The following is an 18,383-nucleotide window of genomic DNA, read 5'->3' on the forward strand; positions in this document are numbered from 1 at the left end:
CAGTAGTTTTAACTGGTAGTTTTATTTTTGTTTGGAAGATACTGCATGCCTTCTTTGCATTGCATTATTATTATTATTATTATTATTATTATTATTATTGGCTAATGGTAAAAGCTGAGTTATAAATTCTGCAAATAAATATACATTTGGAAACAAATTTGGAGGAATATTAGGGGTGGGTTTGTATCAGCCTTGTTCAGAGTTGCTTAATTTTGTCTGAAAAAAATCTTGTTGGCTACTAGATATCAATGATGAGATACAGAAAATAATTTTTGCATCATCCAGGGGTTGCCTAAACGTTTTGTAGATCTGATAACCCATCAGTGACTGAGCAATGGTAGACGTATTTTCATCACACCTCGAATGTATTAATGAAGGCTAATTATATCACTTGTTTCTGTTTCTTTTAACTGCTTAGCCAACAACTTAATATCCTCCCACGATGGCAGAAGCTCACCAGGCTGTGGCATTTCAGTTCACTGTCTCTCCAGAGGGTATTGACCTTCAGTTGAGCCATGCAGCTATCAAGGAGATTTACCTTTCAGGCCTGCGTTCCTGGAAAAAGAAATTCAACCAACTACGGGTAATGCAGGGGGCAGTCATAATGTTAAAAATACAACTCAAATGCTACTTGAAAATCTGGCTGTGAAATCTTAATTGGGGATTCTCAGAAGGGAACAGAGTTCTGTGTACAGGTAGTCCTTGACCTACAACAATTCATTTAAGACTATTCAAAGTTACAACGACACTGAAAAAAAGTGACTTATGGCCATTTTTCACAGTTACAACCGTTGTAGCATCTCCATGGCCAGGTAATGAAAATTCAGATGCTTGGTAATTGACTCACATTTTGGCAGTGTCCCGGGGTCGTATGATCACCTTTTGCAACCTTCTGACAAGCAAAGTCACAGAGGAAGCCAGATTCACTTAAGAATTATGTTACTAACTTAACAACTGCAGTGACTCACTTAACAAATGTGATCATGATCTTTCTTGCCACATTTCAACAAATGTCTCACTTAGCAACATTTTGGGCTGAATTATGGTCGTAAGTCAAGGGCTACCTGTATTAAGGGTATTAAAGTTGGGTCTTGTTGATTCTTGCTGACACCAAAGTTGTCATCTCTAATATTTTAATAGTAAGGATTGGAGTTCAGTCAAGAATATACCAGAGGACAAAGAAAGAGTTCTTAACATGCAAAAATGAGATCTCAGTGTCAGTTCTTAAGTAGCCAAAGAGCTGTGATTGCTTGGTTCTTTATTAGAGAGTCTAAATTCATTACACTATTATCAACTGCTATACTATGCAATTAATCACATTGATTTTATGTAGAAGATTGAGTAAAATTGTATCACATTTGGCCAATTGGTGGAATAAGTGATTGGTGTTAGAGGGGATTGGAGTATTGTCTGTAGAATGTTGCTCTCTGTTGGGTTGAGGGGTTAGGGTTGGAGAATGGCTAGGGGTTCGGGAATAACGATCAAGAGAATGACAAAGGGAAACTGGTGGGAGGCAGGAACAAACCACTCCCAGAGAATGAGGTACTGAACATCAATTCCCACTTGTGGTGACATGACTTTCAGAGTGAGAGAAAAGATACAGCATCTGTAGAGGCCCTAATCTCTGTTACTGTTGAATGCCAGGTCTGTCTATAATAATTTTTCCTTCAATTTCACAGAGATTTACATTTCCAGATAGCCCAAAGACCAAGCATAATGTTGTTCCTAGTACTTATCCCATTTGGCTGCAGGCATACAAGTAGTCCTGAATTTATGACCACAATTGAGACTAGAACTTCTGCCATTAAGCAAGTCAGTCATTAAGTGAGTTGTGTTAAATTTTATGACCTTTTTTTGCTGTGACTGTTAAGTGAATCAAATGATCATTAAGGAATCCAACATTCCTCATTCACTTTACTTGTTGGAAGCCCAGCTAGGAAGGTCACAAATTGTGATCATGTAATCTCAAGACCGTTACATGTTGGTTGTCCAGTCCCTAAATTTTGGTCACATGACCGCAGGGATTCTGGAAAGGTTTTAACATCTAATGGTCAGTAAACAAATGGTTGCAAGTTGAGGACTACCTGTATTGTATTTGCTTCAATTCATATAGCAAAGCTATTAATGCATGATGTGGCAGGAGTTTTATTTTGCAGCTGGCTTGTTCCAGAGCCTGATGCTGATTAGGGCTGAGAGGAAGTGATGGGCCTCACTGAAAGAAAGCAATTGGCTTTCTTGTCTAAGGGAAAACTAGAGTCTGGGTTTCCTACTGCTAGTGCAACACCTTAACCACTACACAGACTGGCTCTCAACAAAGATCACTAATATTCGAGTAAAAATTATCCTTGAAGAAAAAAATGTAAGTGCCAGTAGATCGGCTTTTAATGCTGGAATTATTTAAATGTGTTGAAATATATTGAAATAATGTAAATTATGTAAATATTTAATATGTAGACGTTCTTGTTGCTTCTGCAAAAAAAAAAGGACAGTTTCGCCTAGGAGGAAAAGAAGTCAGAGGATAATTTGCTAATGTAGGCAAAAGTTCAACCTGTGAGTCAGAGTTCCAAGAAAAGGATTTTATTCCTTCAGAAACAGGTTAGAGTGCCAACGTAGCAGAAAATCAAAACTCTCAAATTCTTTGTTTTCCTACCTCTCACCTCCATTTCCTTATATTGCCTCCAAACAGAATGGTTTTGTGACAGGTGTGTATCCCGCCAGCCCCTCAAGTTGGTTTTTCATGGTTACAGCTATCCTAGTAACCCAGTTCTCTCGTCTTGACCCCTCCATGGGCATGATTGACAAAATAAAGGAACATCTGCCAGTCAGGTAATTAGGGGAGAAAAGGAGACAAGTCTTCATGATGAACTAGAAACTGTTAATTTTGTCAGAGTGGAAGAAGCTAAGATCCGGTCAGAGCTAATGGTTGAGTTCAGATAGCATCCTTAACCTAGCCAGGTACAAACTCACATAGTGCCTTAATTTTGGCTCTAGCAACACACAGTTTCTGTAACTGGGTAAAGAGTTAGCCTTGTGGGGAATACAGAAATCCAATGTTTCCTGATTCCTGTCTGCATTAATGCTTTATTATCCTGCATTATGGGGATAATATCGTGTTTCATCACTCCAGTTATCTTTTTCCTATTAGCAAGACAGACAATATTGTGTATTAGCTAAGCAAAAGAATTAAAAAGTCACTCTCAGCCTACCAAAATGTCTATCCTGGCATAGAAAGCTCTTATACTGAATAAGACCAATAGCCTAATATTTTCTGTACAGAGACATGCTTTTAAAATTAAAACTTTTTCAGAGATTGTACAGTTAATTGAAATGTAAACCAAACAGCTGAATTACTATAACATGTGAACATTCATCCCCCCCCAATCTTTAACAGTTCTTAAGTTAATTTGCAATCTACAAATACAGGTTAGTTTTCTTGAAATGTTGACTTTGTCTTTCTGCCATCCACTTTTTCTCCAGTGATTATCTGTCAGATCAGGGCCTGAATGTCCTCAGTGTCCTGGCCTTTTCCACAGCACTATGGCTGGCTCTCATTATGACCATGCGTAGCATTCTTAAGATGCTGCTATGCTATCATGGATGGATATATGAGGAGCATGGTCGGGTATCCAACATCACAAAGATCTGGTTGGTATGTACTTACAGGAGAAGTGTACTCTTAGAATGCAAGTTGGACATGGGGCCTATTGTTGGTAGACTCAGCATACACAATGTCCTAGTTACCATAATCCTGGGTGGAGTTGAAGCAGGCTTATAGCACAGAGCAGATAGATTTTTCTAGCTAAAAATATGGGAGTTTTCAACACATCTGCTGAGCACCATATGAGCAAGGCTATCAGAGGAGAAACTATAAATGTTGAATGCATTTATTGCAAGTATATCTTCCCTCTCCTCTATAGCACAGGTTACCATATTTATTTGTTTAATTAAACAGTTATGAGGGCAAAGATTTCACACTGGCTTTAAAAGTTAGGCACATTATTATAAAAGGCAAAAACCCTTTTTCAAGTCAAGCTTGATTTCAGGTAACTGTGTGTGTATATATTCATGCTGTTTTATTGGCAAAGTTTCATGGTGCCACTAATTTTTTTCTGGGATGCTTTTTATCTTCCCAGTCTAACTTGCAACCTAGCTATTCCCTGAAAGTTTCTCATCCAAATACTAACCTTAGCTTTTGAGCTCAGTCACATTTAATCAGATGTTGCTACCAAATGCCTGAAGAAAAGAAATGTTGCAATTAACAAAAACTAAAAATAAATGTTCCAGAATACTCCTCCGGGATGTCAGGGAAATAGTTCTGTAATAATATTTTTATAAATAGGATAGGAAAGAAAGAAGGAGGGACTTAAAGTCACCTAATGAGTAGGTTCTCCCTAACATTCTCAGTACCATGCCATCTAGGCAGTATACAATTCACCTACAGAGGGATACGTCCCTGAACTACTTACAGCAGCTATGTTCACGATTAAAGAGCAGATGAACAGGTTTAGCTAAAAAGTTAATGATGGTTTATGGTGAAAAACACCACGGAGCAGCTTTTCCCAATCCAGTGCCTTTTAGATTTGTTGTTTTATCAGAATTCTCATGGTCTGGCTGTATGGGATGATAAGATTTCCATTCAGCACATCTGAGAGGTACACATTTGGAGAAGGCTGCTGGAGAAAAATGAGATGAAATATTGGGCCATATCAGTTGAGAAGAAGCCAAACTGAGGAGCACAGGTACAAATTAAGACAGAGCAGCAGGTGTGTCTGTAATTCCCACCAAGGCATTTAGATGAAAGGGTGATTATACCTAAGAAGATCAGATTAAGATTTAGGGAAGATGTGAAAACATAAATATCCTTGGGGCTTGGTTCTCATATGATTGAGTGTTTTTGCAAACAAACATATAACCAGCTTCCAGACATGTAGTAAACTATGTCAGAAAAGAAGGAAGTTCCATCCAGAGTACAATGGTTTCACTACACCCAGTTGGCATCATTTTTCCTGGGGGGACGGGACACAGACCTACCACATGAGTCCAGAAAAAGGTGCAGTTTCATTAAGGAGGTGAAAGCCATATTCTTGCTTTTCCACTTTGGATCTAAAAATCTGCAGAACCCTTGTTATAACCTTTAGATTAAACTTCTGCGCTGTCAGTAATGAACCTCGGTGGCTGCAGTTTGTAGTAATCCAGTGTCAGAGAAATCTTAGTAATTTGTATTCTAATAAAAAAAACAAGATGGACTTTCTGCTTTCCCTTTTTTTCATAATAAAAATAATAGAACTGGCAGTTGAATTTTGCTTCAGCATAATTTATTGAAGGGTGTAGGAGGATGTAGGACAGGCTACTAAGCATAGATAGCTGTGCCCCACAATATTTTTACTAGTATCTGCTACCTGAAGCAAATATCTCACTCTGTTTTATAGCAGGATACACCATGTCCTATTCCAATATAAAACAGGCCACTTTATTGTGAATTAGGCCAAAGAAAAATGGTGGAGGAAAAAAATGAACACGTTGAAATGTGGGGGTCTTGCTCACTTCTCCCTTTATCCCCTCACCTCATAGGCTTTGGTGAAAATCTTCTCTGGTCGTAAACCCATGTTGTATAGCTATCAGGCGTCACTGCCTCGTCTGCCTGTTCCAGCTATTGCGGATACAATGAGGAAGGTGAGTCTGCAGCTTTTGTCCATATACTTCTTACTTACAATAGGGCATTCAAAGATTGTAACATTTCTTGGACACTTTGGTTTGAAAGTGAAGGAATGCATCTTTGAAGTAGTGGTGTTCGCAGGAGAAATTGAAACAGGGAAGACAGAGGCCTACATTTGCCCCCATCCTTTGTATTCCAACCGTAGATTGTGATGTTATAGTTAGGATAATACCACCATGCATTGGCTGATGCTTTGAAAGTCTGCTACTTGATAGAAACAACTATTTGTGCAAACTAACCATGATAGGTGTTCCTTTGAACTAAAGCAGGGAAGGAAAAAGATCACACATTCTCCCCATCCCTGGCTGCTGATCCTAATGATCACTAATACAGGTAGCCCTGGAATTCCAGTTTTCAGCAAAACTGCATCCATAGCAATCACTGATTTACTTACTGATTGCAGTATTTTTAATGACCCCTGCAAAGATAATAATAAAATTGATTCAGTCATGTGACTGACCGATTTTACAATCTTTGCAACATATGACTGTAATATACAGGCTCCATTATGGATATATCTCAAGAACCATCTGTAACTCCCTTTCCTCTCTCCAGAAATGCTAGAACCTATTGCCCATTGCAGCAGGACCCAAACAAAGAATATTCCATGTTGACTGATTCCACCTCCCCTCACTGGTCTTTGGATCTTCTGGAAAGGGAGGAAAATCAAAAGCTTTGCATCACAGTAGGCATCTCATTATTTTAGCATGCCTGACATTTCTGGTACTAATTTTTGGTCCTGACATTTGGCATACCCTGTGAACTCTTTTTTAGTAATTATTTCAGATGGTGTTCATTTCCTAGCTCTGATTATAGGTTCCTAATGTGGGACTCTTTGCTGATTATTGGAAAGAAAAGTTCTGGCTAGAGACAAAGGAAGAGCTGTAAAAAGGGGCCTAACATGAGAATCAGGTTTTTCCATTGCTTATTTGCTGTGGGAGTGATTCATTTGCATTCACTTAAGATAACACATTTGAGTTATTCACTGAGTTAATTAGACAGCATTTATGCATAGTTACAACAGTAAACTTCTGTAGATAGATTTCATAAATTAACAAAAACGTTAACATAGAATTCTTATTTCTATGATATGACGTAATTTATAATCCAACATTGTCAAATGTGCTTAACAGTGATCTTAAACTCTCTTAGGAAGAGAAAGCATTTTCTATTTTGACATGGGAGGATTAATCATGTCATAATCGTAAGAGATAAAAATTAGTATCTGAAGTCCTAAAATTTGCATTAAAATAAAATGATAATCTTTTTTAAAAAAAAGAAATACTGTCTAACTCCAAAAGCAACTGAAGGAATGCTAGAAAACTGTTTATAGGGTAGAAATGGGCAAAGTGAAGAAAGAATGCCATACACGAAATTAATAAATAAGGGAAGAAAGAATGAAGGAGAACACAAGGAATGGAATATCCTTGGGAAAGACAAAGCTGAGATCTTTAAAAAATGTATTTTGGAACTATTGTTGCATAAAAGCCATGGTGGCAGGGTGGTTAGAATGCAGTACTGCAGACTACTTCCTCTGACTGTTGGCAGTTCAAGTCTCACCAGCTCAAGGTTGACTCAGTCTTCCATCCTTCCAAGGTTGGTAAAATAAGGACCCAGATTGTTGGGGACAACATGATGATTCCTTAAACTGCTTAGAAAGGGCTGTAAGCACTGTGAAATGGTATATAAGTTTGTGCTCTTTCTCTTGCTATCTATAGTAATTAAACGAAAGTTTTACATGCAGGGCATCTTGAGGCTACAATGGGATTTCAACAAAAACATATAATACCAGGGTGACCTCAGATGCTGGTGAGCTGGGAAGGATACCTTGAATGTTTCATGTTCTGATAGACTGTTGATTGATAGCTGATATCTCCAAATTTTGGGGACTACAAGATCATAGAATCTCGGGAAGGGTCATGGCGTCGCAGTGGAACAGTCAGACTTTCCTGCAGTCCCAGGATCGCTGCCGAATTCTGGTCGTTTGGACGGTCCATTCGAACCTAAACCATCCTGTAGATACGGTGATAGGTAGGGGTACATCCTGTTGATCCCAGAGACACCCGCAAAGTCTCTGGTGACCCAGGAAGAAGTCCCTTTTCCAGCATCTAAGAGTCAGCCTCACGGCTGCTGAAACTGCTGACTGTCCCGAACGTAAGCGCTGGAGAGAAGCATGTCGATTTGTGAGAGTTTTAATTTTTTTTGTCTTTGGAGAGAGAATGAGGACAAATGTCATCTTGAGTTTGGAATGAGGAAGGCTTTTGGATAAAAGAATGAACTCTGCACTTGCCAAGATCTAATTCCATATTTTTCTTTCTCCCTTAGTATCTGGAATCCATACGACCGCTGATGAATGATACAGAGTTCTATCGAATGACAGGTCTTGTCCGTGACTTTGAACGGACCCTTGGACCACATCTGCAGTGGTATCTCACACTGAAATCTTGGTGGGCATCCAACTATGTGAGTGGGCCTTTTAAAGGGGAGAAGGAGCTCTTTGGGAAGAACAGTGTAGTACACTGAGAATATGCATGTGGTGCTGTCTTTTTAATTTCTTCTTTTCCACCCTCCTTCCATCTCTTGCTAGGTAAGTGATTGGTGGGAAGAGTATGTTTATCTCCGTGGGAGGAGCCCCTTGATGGTAAATAGCAACTATTATGCCATGGTGAGTTACCAACGCTAAAGAAGAATACCAACACTTGAACAGGACATTTTTTCTTCCAGCATTTCTGACCGAACCTTCTCCCCATGTTTTCATTTCTTCTGCACTCATTTTGCAGGATTTCCTTTATGTCATACCTACTCCAGTCCAATCTGCTCGTGCTGGGAATCTTGTTTATGCCATGCTGCTGTACCGACGCAAACTCATCCGAGAGGAAATCAAACCAGTGAGTGAGATCAAAATATAGGGAGGATAGGAAATATGCCTATTAGAGAATGAAAGCTTCCTCTGTCTGAATTAGTTAGTTGGAGTCAGACCGAGAACAAGATTTATTATACAGGTAGTCTTGAACTTACAACCATTAGAACTTCTGTTGCTAAGCAAGATGGCTGTTAAATGAGTCATACCCAATTTTACAAGCTTCTTTTGCTGTGGTTTCAAACAAATCACTGTGGTTGTTAAGTGGTTGTTATCATCCAATGGTTAAGCAAATTCAGTTCTCCCCACAGCCTGTGCTAGTTGGAAACCAGCTGAGAAGGTCACAAATAGCAATCACATGAACCATCATTAAATATATGCCTGTTGCCAAGCATCTGAATTTTGATCACATCACTATGGGGATGCTGCAGTGGCCATAAGTGTGAGATCTGTCATAAGCATGAGAACCAGACTATTTTTAGCATTGGTGTAATTTTGAATGGTTGCTAAACGGATGGTCGTAAGTTCGTTTTACTTTGTAAAGTAGCTGTTATGCCTTCTCCAAACTGAGACTCTCCAGATGAATTGAACTACAACCGCCCCCACCAAACCACCATACTTAGTAGGTTTTGGAAATTATAGTCTCAAACACATGATAGGTTAGAAAAGGCTGTTTTTTCTGAAAGGCAGAAAAAATACAGGCAGGGGTGGCCTGCTACAGGTTCGTCTGAGTTTGGGAGAACCGGTAGCTAACATTTTGGCCAGTTCGGAGAACCTCCAAATCCCATCCTGGCTGGCCCCTCCCATCTCTCCCCTCTCAGGAGTCTCCATAAGGGGCATTTTTGATGCGAGGTAAGTGCAGGGCCCATGCAGAGGCTCGGGGAGGGGGGGAATGGGTCTCTCATAAGCTCCAGAAAACAGCCTATTTCCAGCCTCTGTAGGGTCCCCGGAGCCTGGGGGAAGTAGTTTTCGCCCCCCCAGAGAAGCCTGGGGAAGGCGAAAACGGCCCTCCTGCCATGATGCAGAAGGCTGACTAGGCCACATCCACCATGGCCATTCCTATCCAGCAACCAGGCAGAGAACTCATTGCTGAAATTTTTGAAGCCCACTCCTGAATACAGACATGTTTCTTGTACCATTTGATAGTTTTGTCCTTATGGTCAGTTTAGTTTGCTGCTGTGCTTTCAAAAGTGGAAGAAATTATAAACTAATGTTAATGATAAACTAACCATATCATTTGTGTAGCACACATCAATGAAATTTTTTCATTTGCCTAGACTAGACAAAGGGGAAGTGGAGATGTAGAAAGAGCCAGGTCTGTGGTGCAAGCATAGTCTAGAAAATCACAACGAATCCCACATTTTCTTCCAGGACTCATGCTAAGGAACTTCTGGGGTATGTTGGTGCCCTGGAAAAAGAATAGCCATATTTGCATATTATAACATCTCATTTGCTTATGAGACTAAGTTAAAACTAAACATATACAGTACGGTTTAGTTTCACATGCTGATCAAGCCAATTATTTGCAAAGTATCTCAGTGAAATTCACAGATGAACATCAATTTTACTCCTCGCCTTGCTGATCCAAGGGCTAAAATGATAATACATTCTTATGCTACATGTTTTTCTTTAGTATCAAGACAATTGCATGATATTCCAGTTCTGATGAGGATGGTTGTTCTTTTCCTAGACCTAAACTGTTTAGTTGTTCCTCCAGAGCAAGCAATATATATGAATTTCTCCTACTATGGGGGCAGGAGCTACTCTGGATTGATATTTCTATAGTTCATTGGAAGTAAAAACAAAACAAAGGAAATCACAACCAGGAGATCAAATCCTGTATTCACCGCGTCACAACTGTTTTGAGTTTGTCTTAAGCGCAACTTAGTGTTCAAATACTGAATTGATTCTTTGCAAGTATGCAGCAAAGAAAAGATCAGAAAAGAGGCTTAAAGCAAAGCTAAAGGGGAATAAAGATGGGCCTGCCCCAATGTATTTGGGCTGAGTATTATACATGCTTAAATGCACAGGTAGCTTTGCTTTGTTTATTAAATGTAAGATAGCACAGCAAGCTATATTGTAAAGTCCAAGTCATGCTTCTTTTTCTCCAAAGTTGGGGCAGACAACGGTCATGCATGGGTTAATTCGGCCAGTAACCAATAGAACTGAGTCTACCAAAGTGATGTCATCATCTGTGAGGAGTGTCCTCCCGCTTTTGTTAGACTCAGTTCGATCAGAATTGGCTGTGCTAATTGCTCTCTCCTCAACTTATTTATTTAAAAATACTGAATTGGCTACTCTAATTGGTTTTAATTGGCCTTCCTCGAAAAATTTGGCTTCTAAATTACTGGTGGAGGGCGGATCGTCGCTGATAGCTCCTCTCGGAGTCAGGGCTCTCACTTAGCCCCAGGGCTACTGAGAGGGACTGCCAGGGTTTCTTTCAAGGCTTCAGCCTCCTGACCTTGCCTGCGGCTTACAAAGGCTTCCCTGGACGCAGCACTGCCTAGCACTGGCCATTGGAGGCTACGCTCAGTGCTGCTACCTCTACTGGTTCTCCCTTGCCACCAAACGCCGCCAAACGCCGCCGCCGGTGGGAAACTGCCGCCGCTACTGCATGCTGCCACCACTACTCACCATTCCTGCCACTGCTAGATCACCGCTGATGCTGCCATCACCTCCGCAGCCTCTCCGCAGGGCCATCAATGCCCTTATTTCTTCCGCGGCCTCGGCTACCTCATGGCGCCCCACTCATAGGCTCTGTAGCTTCAGCGGCCATTTTGTTTTGGTGCAAAAAAGCTCCAGCAGTCATTTTGATTCCCTCCTTCGGACAAGAAGACATGAGTACAAGCCACAGCTTTCTCTCCTATCCATGAGCCACAAGTGTCTCCACCTGCCTTGGCCCCTGCTCCCCACCACCAAGCCCCCTCCATCCGGAACCCACAGGTGCAGGCCTGCCCCAGAGGCTCCCCTCACTGAGCCCACTTCCAAGACTCCCAGGTCTAGTCACAGGAACACAGCCAATTCACCTTCTTGGGAGGAAGGCGATGTCACTCAGGCTCCTCCTAAAAAGGCCAGGGGCAATACCAAAAACACAGAATCCCATCTGTTCAGCCCCAGAGGTCTATTCATCCTAGTCCTCCTCCTCACCCATCTTCTGATTCAGAAGATGATCTCTCCCCTGCTGCATCTATTATCCAACCTGAAGAAGCCAGGGGCATGGGCGATCTGGCCTGCAGTGGGGATGAATCCGAGGGTGGCAGGAACGTCACTCATGATGAGGAGCCCCTTTATCAGGAGGACATCTCTCCCCCATCCCGCTGCCATTCTTACTCTCCTGGCATGGCTGATATCATTTCTGAGGCCATCGAATGAGGCGTAGCAGCGTTACTTAAACACAGGTCTTCTAACCATTCCACTCCATGCAGGTCTGCTTCTTCTTCTGGTTCCAGACGCAGAGATGGTGATCTCTTGGCTTCTTCATCGCATGAGTTACCAGTCAACCATTGGTTTTCAGAGAGGAGGAACGTCTGGCAAGAGATTCAGATATCTCGGAAGACGAGGGCCTTCCCCCCGACCATCCTACTTTTGTCAGTCTCTTTAAACCTTTCGGTCCCTTCTCTTTAAGGCCTAGAAGATCGCTGGCATCCCTTCACCCAAGATTCCTCAGGGAAGGGAAACAGACAAGACTGATACCACTGACCCCCTCTTCATCCAGCCTAAGGTGGAAAAGGAGGTGATTTTATCGCCCAGACTCTTCATAGATGTGGTCCAGAATCAATGGGCATCACCAGATACAGGCACCCTCCCCAATACCTTGGACAAGCACCTGTACAAGGTGGGACCAGAACTCACCAAGGCTCTAGAGGTATCTTCCATTGACTTACCTATAGTTAGCCTCTCCTTTCCTAACGCACGCTCAGCAGCTCCTGAGGAAGCTCTTCGCCCTGAAGACAAGAGAATAGAACAAACTCTGATCAAGGGACATCAGGCCTCGGCCTGGGCCGTCAGAGCAGTTACCTCTGCTTCTTTCTTTAGTCACTTTGCTCTCTTATGGCTAAGACAACTTCAAGGGAGACTTCTGGCCCGGAATTCTAGGCCTCACAGGGACATTAACAAATTGAAAACAGCCCTAGAATACATCGCAGATACCTCCTTAGACGCAGCTTGTTTGGCGTCCAAAGCCATAGCATCCTCTATCACCACCCTCCGGCTCCTTTGGCTGAAGCAGTGGCAGGCAGAAGCCTGAGCCAAGTGGAGGTTTGCCTCCTCTCCCTATTCTTCCTCCCTTCTCTTTGGTCCTCCTTTAGAACCTCTGCTAGTAGAGTCCAAGCGGAAGGTCTGGTAACCGGCCACTAAGAAGCAGGAGGGTCGGAATCAGTCCTTTTATCATAGGCAGCCCTTTCGTGGTCAGGACGGGGGTTCGTCCAACTCCCGTCCACAGCGTCAGGCTCCTCCCAGACAGGGCCCCTCCTTCTCCAACAGACCAGGCAGAAACAACTAGAGATTCCATCCCAGAAAGTCATTCAAGGACAATACCAACCACCCCTATAAGATGCAGAAGTGGCTGCCTGGAGGATCTTCCGATCGTGGGACGTCTGGCAAACTTTATGGATCATTGGGACGACATCACCAACGATGCGTGGGTCAGGTCCACTATCAGATTCGGCCTTCTCTTGGACTTGCTCTCCAACCCTCCGAATCACTTTGTCACGTGCCCTATTTCCAGGGATCCTCACAAGAGGCTAGTTGAGCAGGCCATCCATCATCTGCTCCTCATTTGGGCCATTCAACCTGTGCCTCCAGGCCAGGTGGGGCGGGGTTTTTACTCTCATCTCTTTATCATGCCAAAGTCTTTGGGGGGCTGGAGAGCAATCCTTGATCTCAAATTTCTAAATCGATTCATCAGGTACAGGAGATTCAAAATGCACTCTCTCCTGTCAATCCTAGAGAGTGTGCACAAACACGATCTCCTCACATCAGTGGACCTCATGGAGGCTTACCTCCACGTGCCCATTCACAAGCAACACAGACGATTCCTACGCTTTGTCTATGTGGGCCGTTCACTTTCAGTATTGGACCCTCCCCTCGAGCTGTCATCAGCCCCAAGGATTTTCACCAAATTCCTGTCAATCGTAGCAGCCCACTTGCAAGCCAGACCTATTCGGATCATATGCTACCTGGACGACATCCTCTTGTTGTCCAGGTCACACAACCAGGCTCTTCGGGACCACCAGGACACCTTACAGGTGTCTCAGGGGAGTGGGATTCTCCATCAATCAGGAGAAGAGTCACCTTGTCCCCACCTCACGTCTAGTACACTTAGGAACCCTCATTGATTCCTCCAAGGGGAAGGTCTTCCTGTCTTGGGAACGCCAGATCAGCCTCAGAGACTTGGCCAACAAGGTGCGGAGGAGATAGCTGGTCCCTCTTCTCCAGCTGTCTCAACTGCTGGGGAAGATGGTCTTATGCTTCACCATTGTTCCTTGAGTGTGGCTTCACAGCCACTGCCTTCAGTGATTTCTTCTGCCATTCCAGAAAACCAACAGCAGCTGGTTGACTTCAGAGGTAATACAATCTCTAGACTGGTGGATTTCTCCAGCCATTTCTCGGGGATTCCTCTTCAGGAACTTCCACGTCTCGTAGTCACGACGGACGTGAGCTTAACGATGGGGTGCTCACCTGGAGGATCAAGTGGCTCAGGGTCTCTGGTCCAATTCCGACCTTTCCCACAGTATGAACTGGCTAGAGTTGAGGGCCATTCATCTGGCTTTCCTTCATTTCCAATCCTCACTTTGCAACACATACGTGCTGATTCGGACAGACAACAGCCAAGCACATGTCAACCGCCAAGGGGGGATGAGGGCGGTATCTCTCATGGAGTCTGCCTTTTGCCTAGGAATCTGGGCAGAGGCTAATCTTCTCTCTCTCCATGCCGAACACATCTTGAACACTGACAACACTCGGGCAAACTGGTTGAGCCGCACAACAATCGACCTGCGGAGTGGAGCCTGAACCAGCGCATCTACAAACAGCTGTCATCCAGGTACAGGACTCGGGTGCTAGATCTATTTGCAACGGCATCCAACATGCTGTTGTCCTTGTACCTGTCTCATTACACGACACCAGATGCGAAAGGACGGACGCCTTAAGGTGCAGGTGGCCTCATGGTCTCCTATACGCTTTCCCTCCCTTTCTCTTGATACAGAGGGTGATTCAGAAAATGATAAAGGAAGAGGCCGAGCTCATCCTAATCGCCCCTCATTGGCTGCGCTGACCCTGGTATGCGGACCTGATTAATCTCTCAGTAGGCCCAGCGTGGCACCTTCCAATGATAATGTCCCTTCAGCAGGGATCCATTCACTGTCCTGGCTCCGCCTAACTGCATGGTGGCTGAGTGGGCGGTCTTGAGGGCGGCTAATCTTTCTGAGACTGTAATTCAAACTATTCAGGCTTCTCGCCGCCCAGCCACTAACAGAACCTACGAATCAATGTGGCAGATTTTCATTACTTGGTGCCTTTCTCAAGATGCCATCCCACTGGAGGCTTCGGTTCCCCAGGTTTTGGAGTTCTTGCAACAAGGGCTTGATAAAGGGCTCTCGCCAAACACCCTTTGGCGACAGGTGTTGGCTCCGTCCTTCGAGCCTCTCAGATCAGTCTCATTGCATCATCTTACACTGAAGACAGCCTTTCTGGTGGCCATCACGTTGGCATGGTGGGTCTCGGAACTGGCATCCCTCTCCATCCGATCGGATCTGTGTGTATTTCACCCAGACCATGTGGTCCTTTGTCTTGATTCCACCTTTGTTCCAAAGGTAAATTCAGCCTTTCATCAATCTCTAGACCTCACTCTTCCAAATTTCTGTCCTAATCCTTCTCACAGACTTGAACGCAAATGGCACAGGTTAGATGTAAGACGTGATCTTAAGATCTATATCGCCAAGACGGTCATCTTCAGTCACACTGAAGGTCTCTTCGTGTCTTTCCATCCCACAAATAGGGGACTAAAAGCTTCTCCCTCTATGGTTGGGCGCTGGATCCAATCTCCCATTTCAAGTGCCTACCTGGCACATCACCTCACTCCTCCATCTGACATCACAGCGCATTCCACACGCAGTGCGGTTACATCGGCAGCATGGACAAGGCAGGCCTCGGTGGAGGAGATCTGCAAGGCGGCTACCTGGACTACTACTACTCCCTTTATCTGCCATTATAAGGTGGATAGATACGCTTTGGCGGATGCGGCATTTGGTCGGCGGGTCCTTCAACAAGTTTTTCCCTCTTCAAGCTTCTAGTCCAGTTTCATTCCCACCCGGGGACAGGCCTAGCTTTGGTACATCCCATGCATGACCACTGTCTCCACCAACTTGGGACAATGAGGTGTTGGTTCTTACCTGATATGCCCCTTCTCTGGCAGGTGGAGACAGCGGCCATCCCCACCCTCTAAGGATCTGGCCTAGTTCGCAGAAGGAGTTCTGGAAGAAATGCTGGAGCATCAAGGAATTGAGAGCAATCGAAAAGTGCACAGCAGTCTTCTTATCTCTTTGTCAAGAAAGTGGGAGGACACTCCTCAGAGGCGATGACATCACTTTGGTAAACTCAGTTCTATTGGTTACTGGCTGAGTTAACCCATGCATGACAGCTGTCTCTATCTGCCCAGAGAAGGGGCGTATCAGGTAAGAATCAACGCCCCATTCTCAGTTACCTTTCTAAAGTTTGTTCATTGGGTTTTTGCTTGTTACATTTATTTATCCCTTGATTTTAAATGTTTTAGGGTCACTGAGTATATTAAAGATAACAACAATAAATCTCTTCCCTGTTTCCCCATCTAATTTCGGGGTTCCTTCTCACCTGATATCAGAGCATGGTTCCTAATTCCACCATCCCCCTCTGTTCGGCCCAGTGGCAGCGCCTTTTCAACACCACCAGGTTGCCTGGGGAGGGGCAGGGTAAGTGAACTGGAAGACCCCGAGAAATAATCTCCTTCTCACATCTGGCTATGGGAGACTTGTGCAAGATGAATCTCCTCTATGGGGTCTTTTGCTGGATTGTCTCATTCATATCTTCAGTGTTGCATTCTATGATTTCAGGACTTACCCATAATTCTCTAAATCCTTCTATCTTAACCATCCTTTGACAACTTGGTGCCTCTGTGAGTGTTGTGTCAAGAACTTTCATCATCTCCAGCAGTGCAGTGTTATTTGGCTAAGAATGATGGTAGACTATTGCAGTCTACTTCATATTGGGTGGTAGAAGTCATTCAAAGGTACCAAGTTGGCAATCAGTCCCTGGCTTTAAAGGAAATCTGGTATCTCTTCTTGCTCTTCTCAACATGGGTAACTCCCACCTATTCATGAAGTTAGAACCGGAGCTTGGCTACCTATTGAAGTTAGAACTTTTGGAGCTTGGCTACCTATTGGATTCCTTTCTTAGCAGGACTGTTCGAGTTGCTAAGAGAAATAAAAATTCTCCTTGGGTTCTTTTCTACTTCTTTCAAAGCTTCATGGCAGGCAAAGCTTCTTGATTATTCTTTCGGTCTCTCTCTTTCTCTCTATCGCTTTCTTTTTTTTCTTGCTTCCCTCTGCTTCTCAGATGCTGCTTCAAGGTTGCCTGCCAACGTGCTCAGCTCAGTTTGAACGCATATTTAATACAACTCGTGTGCCTGATCTGGAGGGAGGTAGGACGCTTCTGCATACCTTGTCCTCCTTTTCCAAAAAATGCCTGTACACTGTCATGTGGATCGTAGGGGGGATGAATGGACTCCTCCCCCCACCTGCAGCCATGTTTTGTCCTGCAGCCATGTTTTATTTTAAAGCAGGGTGGTGAACGTATGCTTCTCCAGATGTAAAGACTTAAAAGGTGAGGGATGGGTCCAAACTTCTCAAAGGTCTTTTTGATAAGACTTTTAGAGAACCAATCCTGGTTACCATACTTGAGAATAGTTCTTAATAGCTTCTTTTTGGTGTTCAAAACTTGGACACCTGAATCAGCTTTTACTGTTTCCTTAAATTAAGAGTGGGCAATTATGTTAGTAGTTGGAAGCCCCCCTTAATTGATAAAAGAAAGGCTGTTGTGGGCAGAACACAATGATGCAAAGTAAAAGAGCTTTATGAAGCAAAGTTATTCTAGTATTTCCCTTTTGTTTTTCCTTTCTGGATTTTCATTATTTATTTGTGGGCTTCTAAGATTTTTAAATTAAGCCTACTTAGTTTAAGTATTTAACTTCAACAATTGTTAGATTTGTGTATTGTTTAAATCGGACTGTTGCATCAATCGTGAACTGCTCAGAATCTTTTGACTAGAGTAGTGTAGATGTCTGAGCAAGTACATTTGCATGTATGGCAAAGTGTGGCAATGTCCAATAAGGGGGGATTGCTACCAGTTTCCAGCAACTATGTAAAGAGGGTCCAAGAATTTTTTTAAAAAACCCTCCCTGACAATATTAAAAGATTGAAGGTCTTGTGTGCACAGGTCTTGGACACAGGACGGCAAAGAGAAAAATGGGGATTAGTTTCAGCTCGTGTTCATTCTGTGTGGCCTTCTTTTACTAATCTTTGACTACTGCAGCTTTCCTTAGTTGGTGCACTTTAGAGGTATAAGAATTTCCACTCACATTTTGCTGGCTGGGAATTTTGGATATCCCAATGCAAGGTTTCACTTTGTGAAAATTTAACACCAGAGAAACTGCAAGGGTTTGCTGCAATTGCTTGAATGTAAGGTGCTTGACCTGTTACTATTTTTATTAAAATTAGAATTAATAGCTTGGGATGAGAGATAAATTTGAATTACGGTACAGGACATAACCTTTCA

The 18,383-nt window shown here is 43.3% G+C and overlaps 1 protein-coding gene across 1 annotated transcript in view; it reads left to right on the forward strand.

Moving 5' to 3' along the window:
* Nucleotides 1-442: 442 nt before the first annotated feature.
* CPT1C (carnitine palmitoyltransferase 1C) overlaps nucleotides 443-18,383 on the forward strand; it is a 28,344-nt gene continuing 10,403 nt past the window's right edge. Inside the window, exons 1-9 of the mRNA XM_032237481.1 lie at nucleotides 443-583; nucleotides 2,687-2,826; nucleotides 2,905-2,915; nucleotides 3,492-3,649; nucleotides 5,572-5,673; nucleotides 8,042-8,179; nucleotides 8,304-8,381; nucleotides 8,497-8,604; nucleotides 17,166-17,250. Of these exons, the coding sequence (XP_032093372.1) occupies nucleotides 443-583; nucleotides 2,687-2,826; nucleotides 2,905-2,915; nucleotides 3,492-3,649; nucleotides 5,572-5,673; nucleotides 8,042-8,179; nucleotides 8,304-8,381; nucleotides 8,497-8,604; nucleotides 17,166-17,250 (961 nt within the window). The remainder of the gene's footprint in view (nucleotides 584-2,686; nucleotides 2,827-2,904; nucleotides 2,916-3,491; nucleotides 3,650-5,571; nucleotides 5,674-8,041; nucleotides 8,180-8,303; nucleotides 8,382-8,496; nucleotides 8,605-17,165; nucleotides 17,251-18,383) is intronic.

The sequence above is a fragment of the Thamnophis elegans genome, chromosome Z (genome assembly GCF_009769535.1).
Source record: "Thamnophis elegans isolate rThaEle1 chromosome Z, rThaEle1.pri, whole genome shotgun sequence".
NCBI classification, from domain to species: domain Eukaryota; kingdom Metazoa; phylum Chordata; class Lepidosauria; order Squamata; family Colubridae; genus Thamnophis; species Thamnophis elegans.